This window comes from Buteo buteo, chromosome 21 (genome assembly GCF_964188355.1).
Source record: "Buteo buteo chromosome 21, bButBut1.hap1.1, whole genome shotgun sequence".
In the NCBI taxonomy this organism is placed as follows: Eukaryota; Metazoa; Chordata; class Aves; order Accipitriformes; family Accipitridae; genus Buteo; species Buteo buteo.
In genome coordinates this window covers 17422314-17443090 of record NC_134191.1, presented here as the reverse complement: position 1 = coordinate 17443090, position 20777 = coordinate 17422314, and the positions used below count along the sequence as shown (strand labels likewise).

The following is a 20777-nucleotide window of genomic DNA, read 5'->3' as shown; positions in this document are numbered from 1 at the left end:
ACTTTCCAGTCTGATTCAGAGGGTTTATTTATTGTGACATTGAAGACCTTCTCCTGCCTGATTCTGCTCTTCCAAAGATAATGCAATAAAAGATGCAGCTTCGTTGATACTGTTTCACTTCATCTATGGCCTGACCCCCAGAAAGGATCACAGAGATACAAAAGTAGAAGTCTCTGATGCTCATTAGCATGGCAGTTATAAAATGGCAGATGAAAGTGTATGCCAAACTTTGCACTTGTTGGGGATTTCCCTGAGCATTCCCTTCTCCAGGTTGCTTATGAAGTTGAATAAAACCAATTCCTGAAGGACTCAATGCCTGATTGCATCTGAAAAGTGCACATTAAATGCTACCCTTTGCTCCTTCTCCTCTAACAAGCTTTCAGTCCAAGAAAGCACTATTCCAGTTCAGTTCCTTCATAGTTTCTGGTGTAAAACCTTGTCAAAGCCTTTTTGGAAATCTAAATCTCTTCTGGTTGATGGCTCCCTTTTTAACCACATGATACCAACACCCTGGCAGGCTAGTGAGGCAGAAGCTTTGCAGAAGCCCTGCTGACTTTTCCCTAACAGACTGTACATCCATGTGCTCAGTGATCTTAATTTTTTATTGTAGACAGCTCTACCATTTTCCCAGTGATGGAGAATAGACTCATCGGTCTTTAATTCTCTGGATTCTCACTAGATCCCTTTTTATTAAGAGGAATTATGTTTGCAAGCTATTGGTCCTCTGGCACTGTGGCCAGCAGTTCTGACATGTCAGATTTGAATTCCTTTGGGGACCTTGTGTGAATGTCACCTGGCCCTGGTGACTTATTGGCTGTCTGTTTGATCTAATATATCCTGTGAAATTACTTGAAATCAATGCAATTTCTTTGATCTATCTGCTACGTAGTGTGTCAAGTATGAGAATCTCCCTACCGTTGTCAGCAGTGAAGACTGTTGTAAGGAATTAACTGAGTTACTCTGCTGTTGGCTTGGCATCCCTGCAAGTCCCTTCTGTAGTTGTGTCTTACCTGCCTTTTCCAGGTTCTCTTCCTTTCTCAATACTGTCTCTGAGGAAGAAACATTAAATTTTGGTTCAAGCATTTTTTAAGATGATGTCCCACTCATTTTTGCAATCACTTCATAATGCTTAAACTACACGAAGAATAGTGAGACTTGCTTTAATTTCTTACTGTGATTTTATAAAAGAGAAGCTGGTTGTGGGGGAGTCCCAAATGCATTTGACTCTCTTCTGGACTGTGATCGTGTTATGGATGACACACCACCTGTGCATGCTCCATGCTTTCTTAGGGCTGATTAAAGTACAGCCTGTGCTGTTTCCCTGGCTGCAAGTGCTGTCTAGTGTTAAGTGCAATGTAGCCTTTGTTTGTGAAGTTGCTTTCTCTTTAAGGAAAGAGAAAAAAGACTGATGGCAGCAAAGCCGGCTCTTCAGATCGTTCTCAAGCAGATGACAGTTCTGAGGGAAACCAGCCTGATACTGAGCTCTCTGAGCTGGAGAAGGTAGGTATATACTCCTGGGGACTTGCAAGAAAGACAGACTGGGGAAGATGACATAGAAGCATAAACAAAGAGGCCAGCCACTCTCCAGCAGGCAGTGTGGTTCAGGGCAGGGCAAATATGCAGGATTATCAATAATACTATTAGTTGCTCTCTGGTTAAGACTGTGAAAGGTTTCTATTTTAAGCCAGTGTTCCCTCTCTCAAATTACTGCAGTAACCTGCCGTTCTTAGACTCAGGTCAGAAATTGTGAGATGAATCTGGAAAATACAAACCCTGGTAAGGACTGTATCTCCCACTGATTCTAGTCTGCTTCAGTCACGGGTGCTCATTTTGCAAATTTTTCTGGAGGTATTTAAGCAATGTGTTCATGATAAGGCATCTTTAAAATTATCCATTTTCATCATATGCTAAGAACTATTTCCCAAATGTATCAATTAATGAATTATTGGATTTTATTTCTTGTTCTTTTGAATAAGCTCTTACAGTATTGTCATTATGTCTGGAATGCAAGATCTCTGCTGGCTGAAAGAGAGAAGCCAGGGAGTGTGCCCAGCTTTGGGCTTAGCAGCCTGGGGGCTGGTATCTCATAAGCATCCCACAAGGCGCCACTTGTACCACTGTTACTAATAAATGTTATTGAGAGTCCATTTTATCAATTTCAGCCAGGCAAATATGCTTCTACTTCCCTGCTATTGTACACATATGATAACTGAGTCAGAAATCATAACAAAGTCACTTAAGTTACAGGGAATAAGCAAAGGCTCAAATAGTTTTGGGAAGGAATGTATCTAATCTTTCTTATTTAACTAGAGTACTGGTCCCAGACTAGTCCTTAGATGCCATGCCCTGCCGAGGATGACAGAATACAGAAATCCTGTTGTGAGCCACATGTAACATACATTGGCTCCCATGACAGGGTTGTGTGGAGCAAATCTCTAAGAACTTACAGACTGTCAACCAGAGGCAACAGAGCATCCCATAGTTTACCATCCTGGTATTTATCAAGGACAAAATATTTGCCTTCATCTCCTGTGGTGCTTATGTTTGCTTATGGTGCAAGTCCAGAATGGGTTTCACAATGGCCACTGATTGACAGAAAGGACATAGCAAAGATTATTCCAGTTTCATAAGGTTTTTTTTTCCTAGAAAATATTTAGTGACTTGTACAGTCCAAAATGAAAATGGTTCTGATTCTATGTGCTTGTGTCTCTACTAGCTATTGTGAATTCTTAGTATTTTTTTTTCAACCTGGCACAAAATATAGAAATCTGTGTGAAGGAAGTAGCTTTATTTGAGCTAGAAACTCTCATAGTCTTGCAGGTTACAACCTTAATTCTGCCATTTACTTTTCAGATTGCTGCTGAGAGAGAGGCAGGAAATCCTCTGGTGCAGCTGCAGAGCTATCGCCCCTACTTCAGAGAGTTAGACCTCGAAGTGTTCACTGTACTCCACTGTGGGCTGCTGACAAAGTCTGTCTTGGACACAGAGATGCATACGGAGGTGAATGAAACACCGTAAAAACCGTACTGACAAGGCTTCATGTAACTGTCTCTCTGAGGCCTTGGCCCTTTCTGGTCCATTAAAATAGAAGATTGATGTTAAGATGTGTTGGTACCAGGAGAGAATTTGCCCCCAAAGAAACCAAACTACTTCAGAGCACTGAGATAATGAGGACTTCCTGAGAACAGCAGACAAGTAGTGTAGTAAAGTTAAAAACAAAGTAACATAAATGTTGCATAAAAGGAAAAGAGCTACAGTATAACATGTATAGACCTAATGGAAAGAAAGAGGCTTTAATATTGAATACTGCTAAGCTGTAGGATGTTAAATACACTAAGAGATGGCTTACCTATTAAAAAGAACCTATGATATTTAAGTAAATCCCATGTTGCAAAAAGGCAAGTATCTCAAGGCATCAGCAGACTGGAAACTCAGCACAAAAGTGGGACTGGTGTTGTGGATGTGCCCTCAGTGGGCAGGGTCCTGTTTATCATCTGGGAGCTTCACAAAACTGCATTGCTATGGATGTGGAAGGCAGAAGTGCTTAATTTTTTTACCCTCTTTGTAGGCAGGCTGAGTCCATCTGGAGTGTAATTTTGTTAGGCTACAGTAAGATTAGTAAAATGTGAAAAGGCCATGGCAGGCTAGAGTACAGCTTGGCCTGCTCCAAGGACAGCTGTCTCTGTACATGCAGGTCACAGGCTAACTGGAAGACTGTTTGACAAGTCTCTTGGGCTATATGGTGTTATTTCAAATTACTTCTTGACTATTACTCAGTTGGTGAATTTTGTGTCTTTTTGGGCTTAAACATCTTTTTATCCTTAGGAGCTTATTTTCAATGTCAATGTATGTAAATCAGTTTTCTCTCAGTAGTTAAGTGTTACTGACATTGCCTCATGTATGTTCAGAACACCAGGTTTGTTCATGCTTTGAGTAACCAGAACCAATGCCCCATATCTGCCAGTGGGGAGACATAAAACCCTAGCATCTACCAAATAGGTCCCTAGCTGAGGTTAACTAAGCCAGGAGTCATAACTGGAAATGGAGGGGGTGAACTTGAGCTTCAAGGCACTACAGTTACATGCTGGGTCCTGGGATTGATTTTTCTTGTAACTGCAGGCTCGTGAAGTTGTGCAGCTGGGGCCTGCTGAACTTTGCTTCCTTCTGGATGACCTGTGCTGGAAGCTGGAACATGTGCTGACCCCAGGCTCCACAAGGAGAGTGCCCTTTCCAAAGGCAAGTACAGCAGCAGCTGGTGGGTCTAGACCTGGGCTGAGGCAAAGCACATCAGTGGCCTCCAGGCCTTTCCCAAGAGAAATGTTCTTCAGAATTATTTTCACCTAGCAGTTAGATGGAAGTCTGATGCCCAACTGTGTGTCAGAGCAGCACTTGCTCTTTCAAAAGAGACTGCTGTACCACTTCCCTTGCTGAAGTGCTTGCAGCATCTGGTTCTCTGCATGTCTCAGGAAAGGTTGTATAATTGAGGCCTTGTAGCCTCAAAACTCAAGTGACCCTTTTCCTAGCCCTCCCCGTGGAGACTAGCTCTGCTGTTCAAGCAGCAGCTCAGGTTAGGCAGGCCAGATAGCTGCTGGATCCAACAGAAGCTGCTGGATCCAACAGAAGCTGCTGGATCCAACAGAAGCTGCTGGATCCAACAGAAGCTGCTGGATCCAACAGAAGCTGCTGGATCCAACAGAAGCTGCTGGATCCAACAGAAGCTGCTGGATCCAACAGAAGCTGCTTCTGTAGTCTTTAGAAGAACAACCTGAGTGACTCCTTGCATTCCTGGCTGATGCTTTCAGGAGGAAAGTAAACAGGTGTGGCCCATTGCATTAAACTATGAGAAATTCACTACAACCTGATGGACTCCATCATATTCAGTGTTCTTTCTCTTTGTCTTTCTATGTATCTTAATTCCCATGTGCAGAGACTGTCTTTGTGTTTGAGTAAGATGTAAAAGAGCTACATGTCACAGCAGTTTTATTCTTTTCATTGAATGTTATTCACTTGTCTGAGTTGGTGCTGGTTGTTCAGCAGAAGCCAGCTTTCTTATTCTGTGACCCTCCTGACAGAGTGTATGACATCAGGAATTGCACTGCTCAGAAGCAGTCTAAGAGGTAGCATTTGATGTGAAGTTATTCTCAAGTAAGGCTGACGAAGTGACTTTAATCTTTTGGGTTTTCTGCAGGAAAGAGGCTACAAGGATATTGGCTTTTCCCACCTGTGTCAGAGATCTCCCAAGGAAGTTGCTATGTGTGTAGTCAAGCTACTAAAGCCACTGTGTAGTCACATGGAGAACATGCATAACTACTTCCAGGTCAGTGGGCAGCAATTTTGACTCAAAAGACTGTCAAGTTTGGTCACCTTTAAACGTATTTTTGGTTTTGTTTGTGGGGAAAAGAGTGGCTTTGTTTTTCTTCAGGTTTTTTTAAACATGGAATTTACAGAAATGGATTGTTGTGCCATTATTTTTCCTTGGAATAGCATTTAATGAATTATTTGTTCTGTATTAAAGGCAGTTGTTATGCAAAATCGGGGTGTGGAAGATGACCCGGGAATGAACATCCAGGAGCACCAGCTGATGTCCTCTTGTTACCAACAGCTGTTACTAACTTTTCGCTCCCTATTTGCTTGGTGAGTTCAAACAAAAAAGTATAGTTGCCTAAATGAGCAAAGTCCATTTATTGCTTCCTCTTCTTGTTCCTTTTCTTTAAAGTGTTTGTACCCAGAAAATGGCCTGTCAGCCATGCAGAACAACACACTGCAGTGGTTGGGGACTTTTAAGTACTTTATAGTTATGCCAAGCTTCGTTGCCTGATCCTGAGCTGAACAAAGACTGTAGGTGATGAAGCACTGAACTGGCTAGAATTCAATGTGCTTTTGGATCAAGACCAGCATAAGTGGCATACTGGCACACCTAGTTTTGCAACTCCCATTCTGCCTAGGGATCTTGGAATTTCTTTCCCAGTAAGTCCCCTCATCCTTTGCTAAATTGTCACTGCCTGAATTGTGAGCAATGAAAGAATTTCTTTTGCCAATGGGAAAGGATGAATGTATATTTCATTGACAAAAAGACTGTGCTGCTGATGCATTCGAACTGGATTCATAAATACCAAACTCAACAATGCATGTGCAGCCTGGATTTGACCTCTTCATCTGCTAATATAATTCAAGATAGCATCATAGAAGTTTTTTCTGAACCCTAGTTTAGATCTGTGTGTGGAAAGTGTTTTACCTTTGTACTTAAAAAAACAGTAGTAACGGTGTAAAAAGTGTATGAGGTCTGAGGTCTGCTTCTGCTGGGCACTACTGGAGCCTCGGGGACCCTGATCCATCCCTGACTGTTCCTGGATTGGTCATTTTCTCATTAGCCAGTATGCCTGTTGGTTGTTCCTGAGTGTACCCATCTTGTAAACCAAAGAACCTGACCCACTTTGTAACTACAGGCAGCTCAAGATCCACTTTGCTGTTTAGTCTGGATAGAGAGTAACATAATTCTGTTCTGCTGTGGGTCAGGTGGCCATATATTGGGGCTAGCTGTTCAGCCACTGAAGTCCAACAACCAAATTACAACTCCTTTTACATACATTTGATCAAGCCCTCTTACATTACCGATTGTTAATTGACTTGTGTGTTAAAGGTGCACTTGAGTATTACAGTTATCATGTCCATGTATTCAGTCTATAGATCTAGAATGTGGATGCATTTGAGCCTTTTCAGAATGCATATTCTCACTGAATGATTTCACAGATACTGGTAGTTCAAAGAATTAATGAAGATCTCTACAGTATTCGTCTCTGTTAGGCTCCTATCTGTTGTTCAAGAGGTGACCAGCCACTATCACTGCACTTGCATAACAACTGTGATTAGGCATCCTCTTTTATTCAGGTCTGCATAGCATTGTTTTAGTATATATGGACCTCCACTTATGTGAGATGGCCTGTCCCCTCCTAGCCAGGTCTGCAGTCTAACTGAAAAGTTAGTATTGTGTGTGCACAAGGTTTTCCATTCCCTGGAAAAGATGGGGAAAAAAAGTGTGTATGAACTAAGTTTGCTGTCAAGATCAGTTTTCATTTTTTTGTGTCCCCTTATAACTTTCATATTGCAGGGTTATTCTTGTATATCCAGCTTCTTTATTTTTCTTGTTGCAAAAATATGCCCAGATATGCTTTTGCATCTGATACTTCTCTTCCTTCTAGTCTGATGATGAACTGGACTCTTTTTTTTTTTTTTTTTTTTCCCTCAGGAATGGTTTTTCTCAGCGTGAAAATACTGACTTGCTAAGGTCAGCTCTCCAGGTGCTTGCAGACAGGCTAAAGCCAGGAGAGACCGAGTTTCTTCTTCTTGAGGAGCTGATAAGGTAGAATCAGTATTTCCAAAGCTCTCAAAGGGATTTCAAGCGGTTTTCACTGTTTTTTATGGGCATTATGGGTAAATGGGTGTTTGGGAGCTGTCATAGAGAAAACACTACCTTCAGAGAGCTTTGTATTTAATTGAATGGCAGTGCAGTCAAACCTAATGAAAAGGACCTACTGGATTATAAAATACGCATTAGTCTATGGGCCTTGTTCATTTGTATGCTGTTTGAGACTAAGAGATTAGTAGAATTCACAGAAGGAATTAATTTGTTCTGGGTAGTTACAATGCCTACAGGAACACTAGGTGAAAGCAGTATATAAAGATGTTGCAAGACTTAGAGCGACTGCGGCTTGAGAGAAGTTTCTTGGTGACTGAATTTTTATCTACTAGTGGTTGACTACCCCTTCTTCAGAAGGGCACTGCCAGGGACAAAATACTGGGCTAGGAAGACCTTGGGTCTGACCTGGTCTAATACTGCCTTTTTATTTATGTATTTCTGGGAGATTACCCTATCTACAGTGTTTTTACCTTTTCCCTTTCCTGTCATCCCCAGTGAGAGTTTTCAATACCTACTGAATTTCCAGCAGAGTGTTCCCAGTTTCCACTGTGCATTCATCCTCACTCAGCTCCTGATCGCCATCGCTGAGAAACCAATGGCTGGCTGGAAGAAAGAGAAAATGGGTAATGTGTGAAGAACTTCTAATCTCAGATTAGTTTTCATGCTGTCCTTTGCCTGTAAATCTTGGGTTCTATTTCTGGAGTGCATCTTTTGAGGGAGAGATTTTCCTTTGGTATCCTAGTAATCTTACTAGCTGAACAGTCCTAGCGGTTAATGAAAGGAACATCAGTAAATATATTGGAATCTTGTAGCTATTTGTTTTGCTGTGCCTCAGTCACATGCAGGAAGGCAGACTCCAACTCTCTTAGCTGGCATTTTTAAAAATCACAGTCTCACAGCTTTTAAGAGTTCTAAGAACAAGCCTGCTGTTCAATTTTGGTACCAGTTTAATCACTGATTATGGGAGTGATCATAGACTTAATCTGATGTAGCTTCCTAGTGTAAGTACAGATGTCTGTGACAGCTTATTTCCAAAAATTATGGAAATGAACTGCAAATACAGCTGTTACTTCAGAGCAGAGAGAGGAAAATTTTCAATTAAGAGAGCTATTCTCAGGGATTAGGACCCATTCTGTAAGAGGAACAGCATTCAAGCAGATAAGGCATAGACATGCTTGCAGCGAATATACAAGAAAACTAGTTGGTCTTCACTTTGTCACATGCTGAAACAAAGACTCCAGACACAGTCACCTCTCTCAGCCATACCTTGTCATACTAAGACACCTCTAGAATTTGTCCTTCTCAGATCCCCTTAGCCACTCAGAATTATAAGTTCCCTACTTTGAGATTATTTTACTATTTTAAACAGTCCCACATTGGAAGAAATGCCCACTGAGTGTGGCAGGGAATAACCAATTTAAGTAATAATTTCCTGGTTTTAAACATTTCTGCAAGAGACAAGCAGGTTTGTTAGCAGTTTTGATTTAAGAAATCTATAAACTTCAAACTTACCTGTTCACATTTATTATTATAGTTCTGTGGCCAAAAGGTCAAGTCACTTGTTATTGGAATTCCATTTCTAGAAATGGATGCCCTAAGGGTTGTATATTGGCCCAATTAAAAACAAACAGTTGGCACACTGTAGGAACTACCAAACAAATAATGCTTAACATAAGTTTGTCAGGGAGAACTGGTCAGAGATGGATCACGGTTCTGATGTGAACAGGTATTCCAGACCAGGAACACACTGGATGTGCATATATTTTGTTATCATGATGTATGTCCTTGTGGCCTTACTGCTTTTTAGGGGAAATGCATTCTGACTTACCACAGTTCAGGCATATTGAGGTGTAGCGATATTGTGATCTTTCAAAAGGCCACTTGGATACACTGCCTTTATATGGAAGACGGAAATTGTCTTGGATTCTTCCTTCAGTAAGTTACCCCTTACCTTTTACAGCTTCACTAGCAAAGCAGTTCCTCTGCCAGTCATGGGTGAAGCCCGGTGGAGACCGAGAAAAGGGCAGCCAGTTCAACAGTGCGCTGCACACTCTGCTCTGGTAAGGCTCAAGCCATTGTCTCAAGCATGCCGAGACACTCTTTTTCTAATAATTGCTGTTGCTGCAGAGAAATTACTTTTCTCAGTCATTACCCTCACATTTACACAGTTTGGCACTGTTTATATACTGTTTATAGAGCACTGAAAGACAGTGAGTCATAGGAAGAATTCTGTTAGCCATTGGCCATAGAAGCATGTTTGGACCTCATGTTTGCTCGACTACAGCTTGTCAGTGTACATCAACACATCTATACATGTATGCGTGCATATGTACACATATAAGTGTGGATCTGGACCAAGTGTCTGGTTTTGTTTTCGCTAAACTGAAAGCAAATCAGCTTTCACTAAAGTCAAGGAGAGCAGGACCGAGTATTATGTGAAATACAGTCACAGAATCACAAGATGGTTGAGATTGGAAGGCATCTCTGTAGGTCACCTTTTTCCAATCGCCCTGCTCCAGCAGGGTGACCTAGAGCAGGCTGCCTGGGACCATGCTGGACACAACCCTCTGAGCTCACCGGTTCAGCCAGTTTTCAATCCACCTCACTGTCTGCTCATCCAGCCCATACTTCAACAGCTACTCTATGAGAGTAGAGACAGTGTTGAAAGCCTTACAAGTCACGGTAGACAATATCCACCACTCTCCCCTCATCTACAAGGCAGTCATTTCATTGAAGGTTACCAGGCTGGTCAGACATGACTTTCCCTTGGTGAATCCATGCTGACTACTCCCAGTCGCCTTCTTGTCCTTCCTGTGCCTGGAAATGGTTTCCAGGATAGTTGTTCCACCACCTTCCCAGGGACCAAGGTATGGCTGACTGGCCTCTAGTTCCCTGGGTCTTTCCTCCTGCTCTTGAAAACAGGAGTGACATTTGCCGCCTTCCAGCCCTCAGGCACCTCTCCCAGTCACTGTGATCATTCAAAGATAATTGAGAGTAGCCTCATGATGGAGGTTCTTGAGCTTGGAGGAGGTGGTCCTTGAATATCAACCAGCTTTCTTGGACCCTTCTTCCCTCTAGGCCCCTGCCCCATGGCAAGAATATTCATGAAGAGGCCAAAGTATGCCCTCCTTACGTCCAGGGTTGTGATCTTGCTGTTTGTCATGCTCTCTCCTCTCAGGATCCTGAACTCCACCATGTCATGGTCACTGCAGCCAAGGCTGCCTTTGACCTTCCCAATCCCAAAGAGCCCTTCCTTGTTTTTAAGTGTGGGGTCCAGCAGAGTACCTCTTGTCATCAGCTCTTCTGTCACTTGTGTCAGGAAGTTGTCACTGATGCTGTCCAGGAACCTCCTGGATTGCTTATACCCTGCTGTGTTGTCCTCCCAGCAGGTGTTGTCGTGCTTAGCCCCCAGTGAGAACCAGGGCTTGCAAACATAGGGCTACTTCCAGCTATCTGTAGAAGGCTTCATTTACTTGTTCTTCCTGATCCAGGTGGCCCTATAGCAGACACCCACTACAATGTCGCCCATATCGGTTGGCTCTTTCATCCTTACCCATAAGCTCTCAGTTGGCTTATCACCCATCCTCAGGCAGAGCTCCATGCATTCCAGCTGTTCTCTCACATAAAGCACAACTCCTCTCCTCCTCTTCCCAGCCTGTCCTTCCTAAATATAAGAATAAGGAAATATTAAATCCAGGTTTGTTTCAGATCATGGTAGCTTTTAATGACATTACTGTAACAGTTCTAAGTATTGCTTTGGACTTCCTACATGATTGCCTTTAGCATAAGAATGAGCTTGACAGTTTTAGGCCACATGTTGCAGGTAGGGCAGTATTCAAGAACTTGCTGTGTTATTCTGCATAATATTTACTGATGAACTAAGCTGGTTTTGGATTTAGTGTCTACCTGGAGCACACAGATAACATATTGAAAGCTATAGAAGAAATCTCCAGTGTTGGTGTTCCTGAACTGATCAACTCTGCCAAAGATGGATGTTCTTCTACTTATCCTACACTAAGCAGGTAATTATATCAATAGAGACTTTGAATTTCATGAGATGCACAATGGCAATTTCTGCTTTTCAGTATTTAATTTTCTTATTTTGTGGTCTATTATGGTTTAATGTTAGTACCGCTGTGGCCTACTCTGGGTTTTTGTAAACATTCTTTTGGCAGTGCACAACAGGTTAGTACACGGTTAGCTTTAGGTCAAGGTGGAATGGCCTTGTGCATTAACACAACATTGAGTTTATTATTGGTGAGCCATTTTAATTGGAGAATGAACTGCTGTCTGTCATCAGGTATGTTGCCTCTTTCTGTGCTACTGTGGTGGTATAAAGCACTCTAAAAGTCAGCCTCAGAGGCCTGGGGTGGCTGTAGGCAATCCTGGGCTGGTATGCAATGTGCAAAAGCACACTCAGGGTGTTTCTGCTCCTACCACAAGAATTTGGAAGCACAGTTTACGCAGGGGTGGCCAAAGTCCCTGCACTTTGGAACTACCAAAATCATCTTATGCTGACGGCCGCAAGCCTTTTGCTGTGCATCCCCCAGAGCTACAAAGAAGTGGGTGGTTTCTATGTGTGGTTCATACTGGGGAAGTAGTAGTGAGTTCCCAGGATTCTCCATCTGGGTGATGGGGCTGGGCTAGACATGCTTATGAGTCTTAGGGCCAATCTCCTGTGATTTCTTATTGAGAAGCATAGCCAGCTGGGTAACCTTCAAGTTTTCCACATCATTCTGGGGACAAGAAGCCTATCTAGATTCTCAGAGCTGGCTTTTAGTTTTTCTCTCACTTTCTCCACAGGCAGACATTCCCGGTTTTCTTCAGAGTAATGATGGCTCAACTAGAGAGTTCAGTGAAAAGCATCCCAGCTGGGAAACCATCAGACTCAAGTGAGGTAGGAAAATAAATGCACTGGACTCTAAGGGGAAGAAGACATAAGTTAAACTGTACAATACAATAAAGATGTATAAATTGGAAAGGAATCTACTTCGGAATTTTGTCTAGGAAATGCAGTCAGACAGCTTCATTCATCAGCCTAAACAGATATACAGGGTAACATATAAGTAGCATCCTTTTTATCTGGTTTGTACCATGTCAAAAATCCACTAAATCCAGCAGAAGCTATAACCAGAAAACAGGTAGTAATCAGCAAAATACTAAGCTATGCAGTTGGTCTGCATACCTGTGTGGGACCACAAAATTATTTTGCAACCAGGACCTGCTCTGAGAGCAAGGAAGTGTGTTAACACTTAGCATTTTAAGCCATGTGGGCACTGAGCAGGCTGGAATTGCCATAAAGTGGTTTTGCTGTGATAAATCTGCCTGTGATGAAGCTTTGTTCCTCTGTCTTCAACAACAACAACAACAATGATGCTTTGGCTACCACAAATGCTGAGAGAGCACCCAGAAAGGCAAGAGGAAATACTTCATCTTGGGTTATTGTCCCTTGCATCCCATTAGGTGCAACTGGAGAAGCTGCTGAGGTGGAACATTGCTGTGCGGAATTTCCATATCCTTGTTAACTTAGTCAAGGTGAGGTTCTGGTTGTTTTTCTGGCTTTACCTTCAGATTTCCAGCAAAGCCCAGTGTGTTCAGGTTCATGAGCGCTAAGAGAAAAACATGAAGTATGGCTGACTAGTGGAACAACCTGGAGGTGGTAAATAAAGCCAGTTATAATCTGTGTGCAAGGGTTTCCATTTAGCTTTCACTTCAATACTACTTAATTCTTACAGCCTGCACATCTTATTAACATAGATCTCACACAAATAATAAGCCTGCACAAAGACAAAATGATGTAAGGAAGTACAGAAAAAGGACTGAACAAACACCCCAGTTGTCTAGTACAGTGTTTTGTGTCTGATGGAGTCCACTGCCAGCTGTGGAAAAGGCAGATGGGAGGAAACCCTTCAGGTAGATCTGGAATAACACCTGACAGAAGGAAACATTCTTCTGATGTACTCAGCTGAAGGCAGGCTAATACTCTGAACAGGAGACTTGGATTCCTGTCTATAACCTGCATTCAGGGCTTATCTGATAGCTCTCAGCTTCACTTGCTCTTATGGTAACATACGATCTTCCTTAGTATCCTGCTGACAATTCATGTCATCCTGTGGTGATGGAGTTGGTACATTCAGTGTCACTGCATGTGATGATGTTTTAGGCAGAAGGCGATAGGTACAGCTGCCCTTTTCTTCTTGCTTAGGTTGGTCATTACTTTTTGCCTTTATCGTATCTGATTGGCAAGTCCAGCTTTTTCAAGTTCAGCTTATGATCTCTGGTGAATTGAGCTCAATTCTTCTATACAGCAGCATTCACTAGAGCCCTACATGTGCTCCAGATGTCTTTTGAGAGCACAAAGGGTAGAGCTGGACCAGCTAGTTCTGTTTTGCAACCCATAGCAGCACCAGGGTACCTTCACAGCTCTCATTCACATCTGTGTGCTATGGCAGTTAAAACGTTCACTAATTAGTTATAGAATTGGTCACTGGCAAAAATATATACACAAACGTATACCAGAAGAAAGCCTTCAAGAGACCTGAGACCATCTGTTCCATTTCTTTGTTTGCTGTTGGACCACAGCTGTGTGTGACCTGTGCAGTGACACCTGGTATCTTTTGCCAGCTGGCACTGTTTCCTCCAAAATACATTATTTTGCACATCTCAGTTTTGCTTTGTCCGTTACGCGTTTACTTGCCCATCAGCTGGACTTAGATCTCTTGGGTCCCAAAGTATTAAGAATTTCAGACTCATTGAGATAATTTTGTGCCATCTGCAAAAGGTGCACCTTAGATCACCAAATAGCCATCCTGCCAAGTACTTCCACCTGACAGGCTCTACATTTCACATGCTTATGTGGTGTTCCCTGTTGAAACTTGAGAATGGATGTTGCCTTAGAACAGGTTTCACACTTTAATGAAGGGGAGGTATGTAATGAAGGGCTATTTTTAATTGGCTGCTGTGCTTACATAGTTTCCTTTGGACTTGTGGACCGATCTGGCTCTCTTTTTTCCTCTTGCCCAAGTAGGTATTTGACAGCAGGCCTGTACTCAGCATCTGCCTGAAGGTAAGCAAGAATTCAAAATAACTGAAGAGAGCAGTTTCAATACCAGCTTTCTTGAATCATTGCCTCCAGTGGAGTAGAGTTGTTACTGAATTCACTGGAAGAAGCAGATACTGTTTCTTAAACCTTTGACTGTCTTCCACTAATCCTCATTGTATGGCTCAACCACAGCTAACTTACTGCAGTTGGCGTTACTGACTTTAGACCCTTTCCCCTTTCTCCTTTCCCCATGGTACTCCAAATGAGAGGAGACATCACAGCAGACAGGTCTCCCTTGGAGCCCAGAAAGATCATGTGTCCCTCTGCAACTCCCCCTTTTCTGGCTAGGACTCATACATAAGTATAGTGATTCTAACATTTTGTGCTTAGTTCAGTTTTATTCCCAATTTGCTAGTGAATAAAACCAGGGGTGTGTACAATGATGACACTTTGTCCTCCTAGCCTCTCTTTGCAGTGATTAAAGTGGGACCTTTTACTGATCCTGTATATTCCAGTACAGCCTTCACATGAATATAGTCTTTTACTAAGAACAGTCTCGAGGGTAGCTTGAAAGAATGTATCGTTAGCTTATCTGACTTTGTGATGGTTCTTTGAAAAGGCATTTAAACATGCCTTCTGATATATTTATCATTCTTTTGTAGTACGGCCGTCTCTTTGTAGAAGCATTTCTGAAGCTTGCCATGCCTCTCCTGGACTACAGCTTTAAAAAGCACAGGGTAAGCCTTTTGGAGACAGAACTGTCTGGAACCAATTGGGAAGCATGACTGATGCTTGTTAGAAGGAGATTCCTGTCTCTGGTCACGTGTTGGCATGACACTTGTGACAGTTCATGACGAACGCATCTAATGTCTCTAGCTGTACTCTGCCCTGGTTACTTGCCCGTCCAGTGCTCTCTCAGCAAACAGATCACTGTTTCCCGACTTGCCATCAGTCTTCTAGTTGGATGGCTTCACTGTTAGCAAAGGAAGCCCTTTCAACCTCCACCTCCTTCAAAAGTTATTACCACAAAGGTGTCACTCAGAGTAGGAAGCTCGTGAGCAGTCAGGTTGGTGAGGGCTTGCAGTCCAGGTGGACAGTGACATCGGTGTCTTTGCAATAATTCTTGGAGCTTTGAGCAGGGCAACATGCGTGAGTGTAGATGGACAGGCCAACCTTGGTGCACTACATGACAAGCAAGAACAGGTGACTTCTTCCCTCTGCTTTGTTGCAAGGCAGTCCAGCTTTGCCGGTGAGACTTGTTCTTTGGCTTGGTCTTCACAACTTGTCTCTAATAGATAACTCCTTTCTATTGCAAATGTAAGATGCATTCTCATGGATTTTTGAGGGAATGAGGTTATTAAACAGACAATAGAAAGTGCCATGTAATTTGCTTAATAGAGAGGACTGATATCCAGAGTTTGTGCTGGATGTGTTTCAAATACCACAATCTAGTGGTATGTTTTATACTTTTCCTCTGGTTCTCCTACTTCAGAAGGTTGTACTCAAGGCAAAATGTGACAAGGTTGTCTTGATTTTAATTGCCCCACTTTCACTGATAGGCATTCATTCCAAACTCTGATTCAAAATCCGTTTCTTGTTTTCCTCATGGAAAAATCCTTTGAGAATGATTTGCTGGTCTATTTATTTATTGCAGGATGATGTGCAGAGTTTGCTGAAAACCTTGCAGCTGAGTACCAGACAACTTCATCACATATGTGGCCATTCCAAGGTAAGATAAGTTCTAATTGCAGCACAAACTCCTGTCCTAAGAATGATTTATTGCCCTTCCACTGCTTTTCCAGGGCATAGGCAGGTTCTACTTGCAGGCTTCTAGCATTGTATGTACAAGCAAAAACTCTGAGAGGAGAAGAAATAGCCTTGGTTAATGGCCCAAAAGTTGAAGTATTTGATCTGGAAGTGGCTGACTTGGATGTCAGATCAGGTTAGCGTACTCTTTTTTTTAGGACAGAGGTTCTTGACATCTTTGGTTGTTGGCATCTGTAAGAGGGTGTTTCAGAAGACACAAGTATAGATGCCAGACTGGTAATGTGGGAGAGAAGCTTTGGCAAAGATCAACAGCCTTGCGAGACAGAACAATCAGCAACAGGAGGTGGACCTTACTCAAAGTCGTCTTGAGGTGCCTTTTTGGCATTGTTGCGTTGATACTAGGAAAGAGGGCAAAGGGAGGGGAGAAAGGTGGTAACACACAACTGGTCTGCTAGTGTCTCCGTAGGAGACTTGGGGCAGGAAGGAAGGAGAGGATTAGTACACTGCTTACAGTATGGAAGGCCAATGCTTGTCGTGAGAGAATCACGTGGGAAAAGGCAGTTAGAAAGAACTTCATGTGTGCTGCTTTGTTCCTGTTAGACTCCTAAGAGGTTCAAGAACACGTGTCCAAGAAGGGAGCTTTGCCAAAGCAGTTGAAGGGAGAAAGCCAGCTATTAGCATGGCTGTCCAAGCTAGATTTGCTCCTGATTTAGTCCAGAGCTGGCATCAGGAGCATAAAAGTCTAGCTGGAGATCAGAACATGCTATTGCAGCTATCAGCATAGGGGAGAATTGGAAGTTGGCATAAACCCTGGAGATGCTAAAAAGTCCTTCCTGTGTTTGAAAGTGAAATCCTCAGGCCCACTTTAAAGTCACAATTCACCTTGCAAACAGGATAACATCACGGCAGCTTGCGAAGTCTTGTCTTTGCACTTGACTGGCATTTTCAAGTGCTGTGTCCCATGGCCCCTGTTAGCATATAACTGCGATTAGCGAATGCTTGTATTTTACCACTGCTCTTGTATCTGTTGCAATCTGATTAGGTCTCTGTGCCAAATCATTTTTGCAAGAATGAGAAGGTAGCAGCTGAATCTAGGCAAATAAATATATGCAATGAATGCTCCACACCTGTTTGAAGAGGCGTTAACACCAACATTTGTTACACCGGTCTATATTTTACTTTCATAAAAGACTAGTAAATACTCACTGATGTACCATGCAGTGCTACCTAGGATTTGCTACTCTCCCTCAATATGAGTGTCTTCAAAGAGCATCACACACAGCAGACAGTAGCAATCAGCTTCACCTATAATTTCCGAAGTGTTTGTCTTTTACTCTTTCACACCAGGCCTCTCTTCTGTTTACATATCTAATGCTGGACATAAGGACAGTTTCTGGAGACATATTTTTGCAAATGCCATAGTACTTTGTTGAGTCTTCAAACTGCATGCAGACAGTTGGGCAGGTTCCAAGACCCAGGGAGCACTGTGATTGTTGATTGTGTCATTAGCGAGGTTTTCCCTGATTTGGTTCTGATTAGTGCTGATGATTGCTAGGTCCAGCCTCTTACACAGGCTAGAGAACAGATTGCTGTTGGTATTCAGTTACCCATTCCCTGCTGGCAGAACATGAAGCAAAGCAGTATCCCTCTTCCCAGGCATGTTGAACCCTTCCAAGAAACAAAGCTGATCTGATTTCAGAGTATAGCTAATGAGAGCATCTTAATGCAAGAAGGTTACAAAGTATCCTCATGAAAGAGGAAAATACTTATGCACAAAATAATTGTTTATGGCTCTTGGCAGGTTTTCTGGTTTAGCAACGACTCTGTTCTGCAGATCCAAGCCTAGCAGGAAGAGATGCTCACCTAGAGCTAAATCTCACACAATACCTGGCATAGCTGCCCCTCCTCAGCTGTTTTTTGCTTACAGCAGCTCCATCTGTTCCCTCCTGTCCTAGTTCTCCAAAAGCCAGTGTTTCTTTGGTCTGGACAACCTGGCTTTGGAGTTTATAGTGCACACACATTCCATGTAGCTAGTGTAAAGGAAGTGCATCAGACACTGAGCAAGAAAAGATTGTCACTGCAGTGGCTTATTCAACACCTTTCTCACTCTTTCTTCTCTGTGCTTCGGAATTCGGCAATTTCCTGACATGAAGCTCCCTCCAATGTTAGTTTGTAGCTTGCGGCTATCAGCAAGTAGTTATCTCCCTTCCTAGGTAGGTTGTTTTGGAGTCTGGCCACTTGTAGCATTGCTTTTTGCTTTGAACTGGAACAGTGTGATTGTCTATTGCTGACCTCCATAGTTAACTCTGCTATTTCACCAGTAATAGCTTGTACGTGAGTCAGACTTACCCAAACGCTATCAGCTGCATGCACCTCCAGCACCAGCAGCAATGCAGCAATTTGTGTGCAAGCAAGCTGTGGCTGCCATGAGCTAGATGGCAGCAGTGTGAGATCTGTGCGTGAAGAGCTGTGCGTTGTTCTTGGAGAACACAGCAAGTGACACCAGTCTGTTGCTGAGATGATGGAGCACAAGAAAAGTAGATTGTCAAAATAATTTCCTAAGGGTCAGCAGAATTCATCTGATTTATGTAGAGAAGTCACTAGCCCCTCTCTCTGGTTCATGAGAAAAGCTGAGGCTGCTCCTATTTTTATCCAGAGTGGATATGGCTGTTTGGACTGTTGCAAGGGATCATTTTGCTGCCTTAGACAAAATGCTTATCCGAGTTTTATTTTTTAACAAAAGCTATAAAAGAATGTGGGCAAGAAATTACATAATCTGAGCGAGCTTTGTGGGGATCATGTCCCATCCCACCCACCTGTATAACCAATGGCTTTTTAAATAGCCAGAATACTTAGGCAAGAATCAATCATAGTCATGTTTTACTGTTTCGTATTTAGATTCACCAAGACATTGGACTGACCAACCATGTGCCTTTGTTGAAGAAGTCACTGGAACAATTTGTATACCGAGTGAAGGCAATGCTGGCATTCAACCACTGCCAGGAGGCGTTCTGGGTGGGCATCCTTAAAAATCGCGATCTTCAGGTGAGAATCACTGTTCTGCCTAGGGTAATTAAAATCTTGGGAAGGACAATGCTCATCTTGCCCAGATGACTCTAACTCTGCCCTTGTGTGCGGGAAGAGCTAAAAGGCCAACTTCCATGTGACCATATTACAGTCACGTCTAGTGCAGCAGAACGAAGCGTTTTATTTCAAGATTAAGGGCCTGGATCTCTGGGGGCTTCCTTGCAGCGAGGCTCTCACACTGAAGTGGTCCGTTTTTATTGTCTGTAATGAATGGGTACGGGGGATCCCTCCTCTGCTCGGTGGCAAGAACGACACGCGAAGAAGGGAAGAGGTAAGGGTCACTTGAACACCTCTTCACACGCTCTTGTGTGTGGCTTTAACAGAAGCCAGTTCTGGCTGTTTTCTTCATCTTTCACTGTAGAAGCAGGACAGTTGAAACAAAACCCGCTTTTCACTCAAAAGCGTTCTATTTAAGATGGTACCAAAACGCTGTTTTCCTCCGGCCCATCCTAGCAGGCTTTGGCTGGCTCGCATACGCTCAGTACAGGTCTTTTGCCTTCACCTTAGGGAGAAGAAATTCTGTCTCAAGCCTCTGAAGAGAGGGACTCCGGTGAGGAGGACTCCGCAGAAAGCCTTGCTGAGGTACTTTCTTCGCCGGGGACGCTGCCCGCCGCCTTGAGCGACTTGGCTCAAACTCTGCCTAGAACGCGAAGGCGGCGGGCGGAGCGGGGCGGGGGGCGGCAGGTTCGGCTCTGACGGCGGCCTCCCCCGCAGGAGCCGAGCGGGAGCGACACCGACGCCAGCGACGAGGAGAGCGCGGCCGGGCCGGGCCCCTCTCCCGCCCAGCCCTGAGGCGGCGGCGGGTGGGGCCTGAGGCGGCCTCGGGGGCGGCGCCGCGCCGCGGGGGGGGGGGGGGGGGGCCGTATCCCCGCGCAGGCGCGGTGCGCGCCGGGGCGGCGGCGGCGGGGGCGGCCATGTCGGTGCAGGAGGACCCGGTGCAGCGGGAGATCCACCAGGACTGGGCCAATCGCGAGTACATCGAGGTGATCACCAGCTCCATCAAGAAGATCGCGGACTTCCTCAACTCCTTCGGTGAGGGCGGCGGCGGCGGCGGGGAGAGGGAGGGGGGGCGGGCGGGCCGGGGCGGGCGCCCGCGGTGTCTCACTGCCGCTTCCCCGCAGACATGTCGTGCCGGTCCCGGCTGGCCACCCTGAACGAGAAGCTGACGGCCCTCGAGCGCAGGATCGAGTACATCGAGGCCCGGGTGAGCAAGGGGGGCGGGCGGGCGGGAGAGGGCCCGGCCGGGCGCGGTGCCGGCCGTGGCTGAGGCGTTTCCTCTTCCCGGCAGGTCACCAAGGGCGAGACGCTGACATAGGCCTGGGGCGGCCCCGGGCCCCCCCCCACCCCGCCGGAGCACCGCCGCCCCGCACCCTGCTCGGGGCCTGCCGCCGCCACCGCCGCCGCCTCTGCTTGTGTTGCCAATAAACCGCTGTGCTCCTGCCCTGCCTGCTCTCTGCCTGCCTG

At 44.3% G+C, this 20777-nt stretch overlaps 2 protein-coding genes across 9 annotated transcripts in view; both read left to right on the top strand.

Annotated features, from left to right (window-relative positions):
• The window catches only part of FANCD2 (FA complementation group D2), a 63324-nt gene extending 43190 nt beyond the window's left edge, over positions 1-20134 (top strand). For all 8 annotated transcript variants that reach the window (XM_075053065.1, XM_075053062.1, XM_075053058.1 and 5 more), the window contains 17 exons: positions 1391-1500; positions 2854-3000; positions 4120-4236; positions 5189-5317; positions 5516-5634; positions 7247-7360; positions 7913-8040; positions 9378-9477; positions 11317-11439; positions 12221-12314; positions 12881-12952; positions 14445-14483; positions 15122-15196; positions 16114-16188; positions 19125-19271; positions 19821-19895; positions 20028-20134. In XM_075053065.1, coding sequence (XP_074909166.1) covers positions 1391-1500; positions 2854-3000; positions 4120-4236; positions 5189-5317; positions 5516-5634; positions 7247-7360; positions 7913-8040; positions 9378-9477; positions 11317-11439; positions 12221-12314; positions 12881-12952; positions 14445-14483; positions 15122-15196; positions 16114-16188; positions 19125-19271; positions 19821-19895; positions 20028-20105 — 1742 coding nt within the window. In that variant the 3' untranslated portion in view covers positions 20106-20134. The remainder of the gene's footprint in view (positions 1-1390; positions 1501-2853; positions 3001-4119; positions 4237-5188; positions 5318-5515; positions 5635-7246; positions 7361-7912; positions 8041-9377; positions 9478-11316; positions 11440-12220; positions 12315-12880; positions 12953-14444; positions 14484-15121; positions 15197-16113; positions 16189-19124; positions 19272-19820; positions 19896-20027) is intronic.
• A 38-nt stretch (positions 20135-20172) lies between these two features.
• BRK1 (BRICK1 subunit of SCAR/WAVE actin nucleating complex) lies at positions 20173-20754 on the top strand. Its single transcript, XM_075053084.1, has 3 exons — positions 20173-20345; positions 20435-20517; positions 20602-20754. The coding sequence occupies exons 1-3, from the start codon at positions 20228-20230 to the stop codon at positions 20626-20628; spliced, it is 228 nt and encodes a 75-aa protein (XP_074909185.1). The 5' UTR covers positions 20173-20227; the 3' UTR covers positions 20629-20754.
• The last annotated feature ends 23 nt before the right edge of the window (positions 20755-20777 follow it).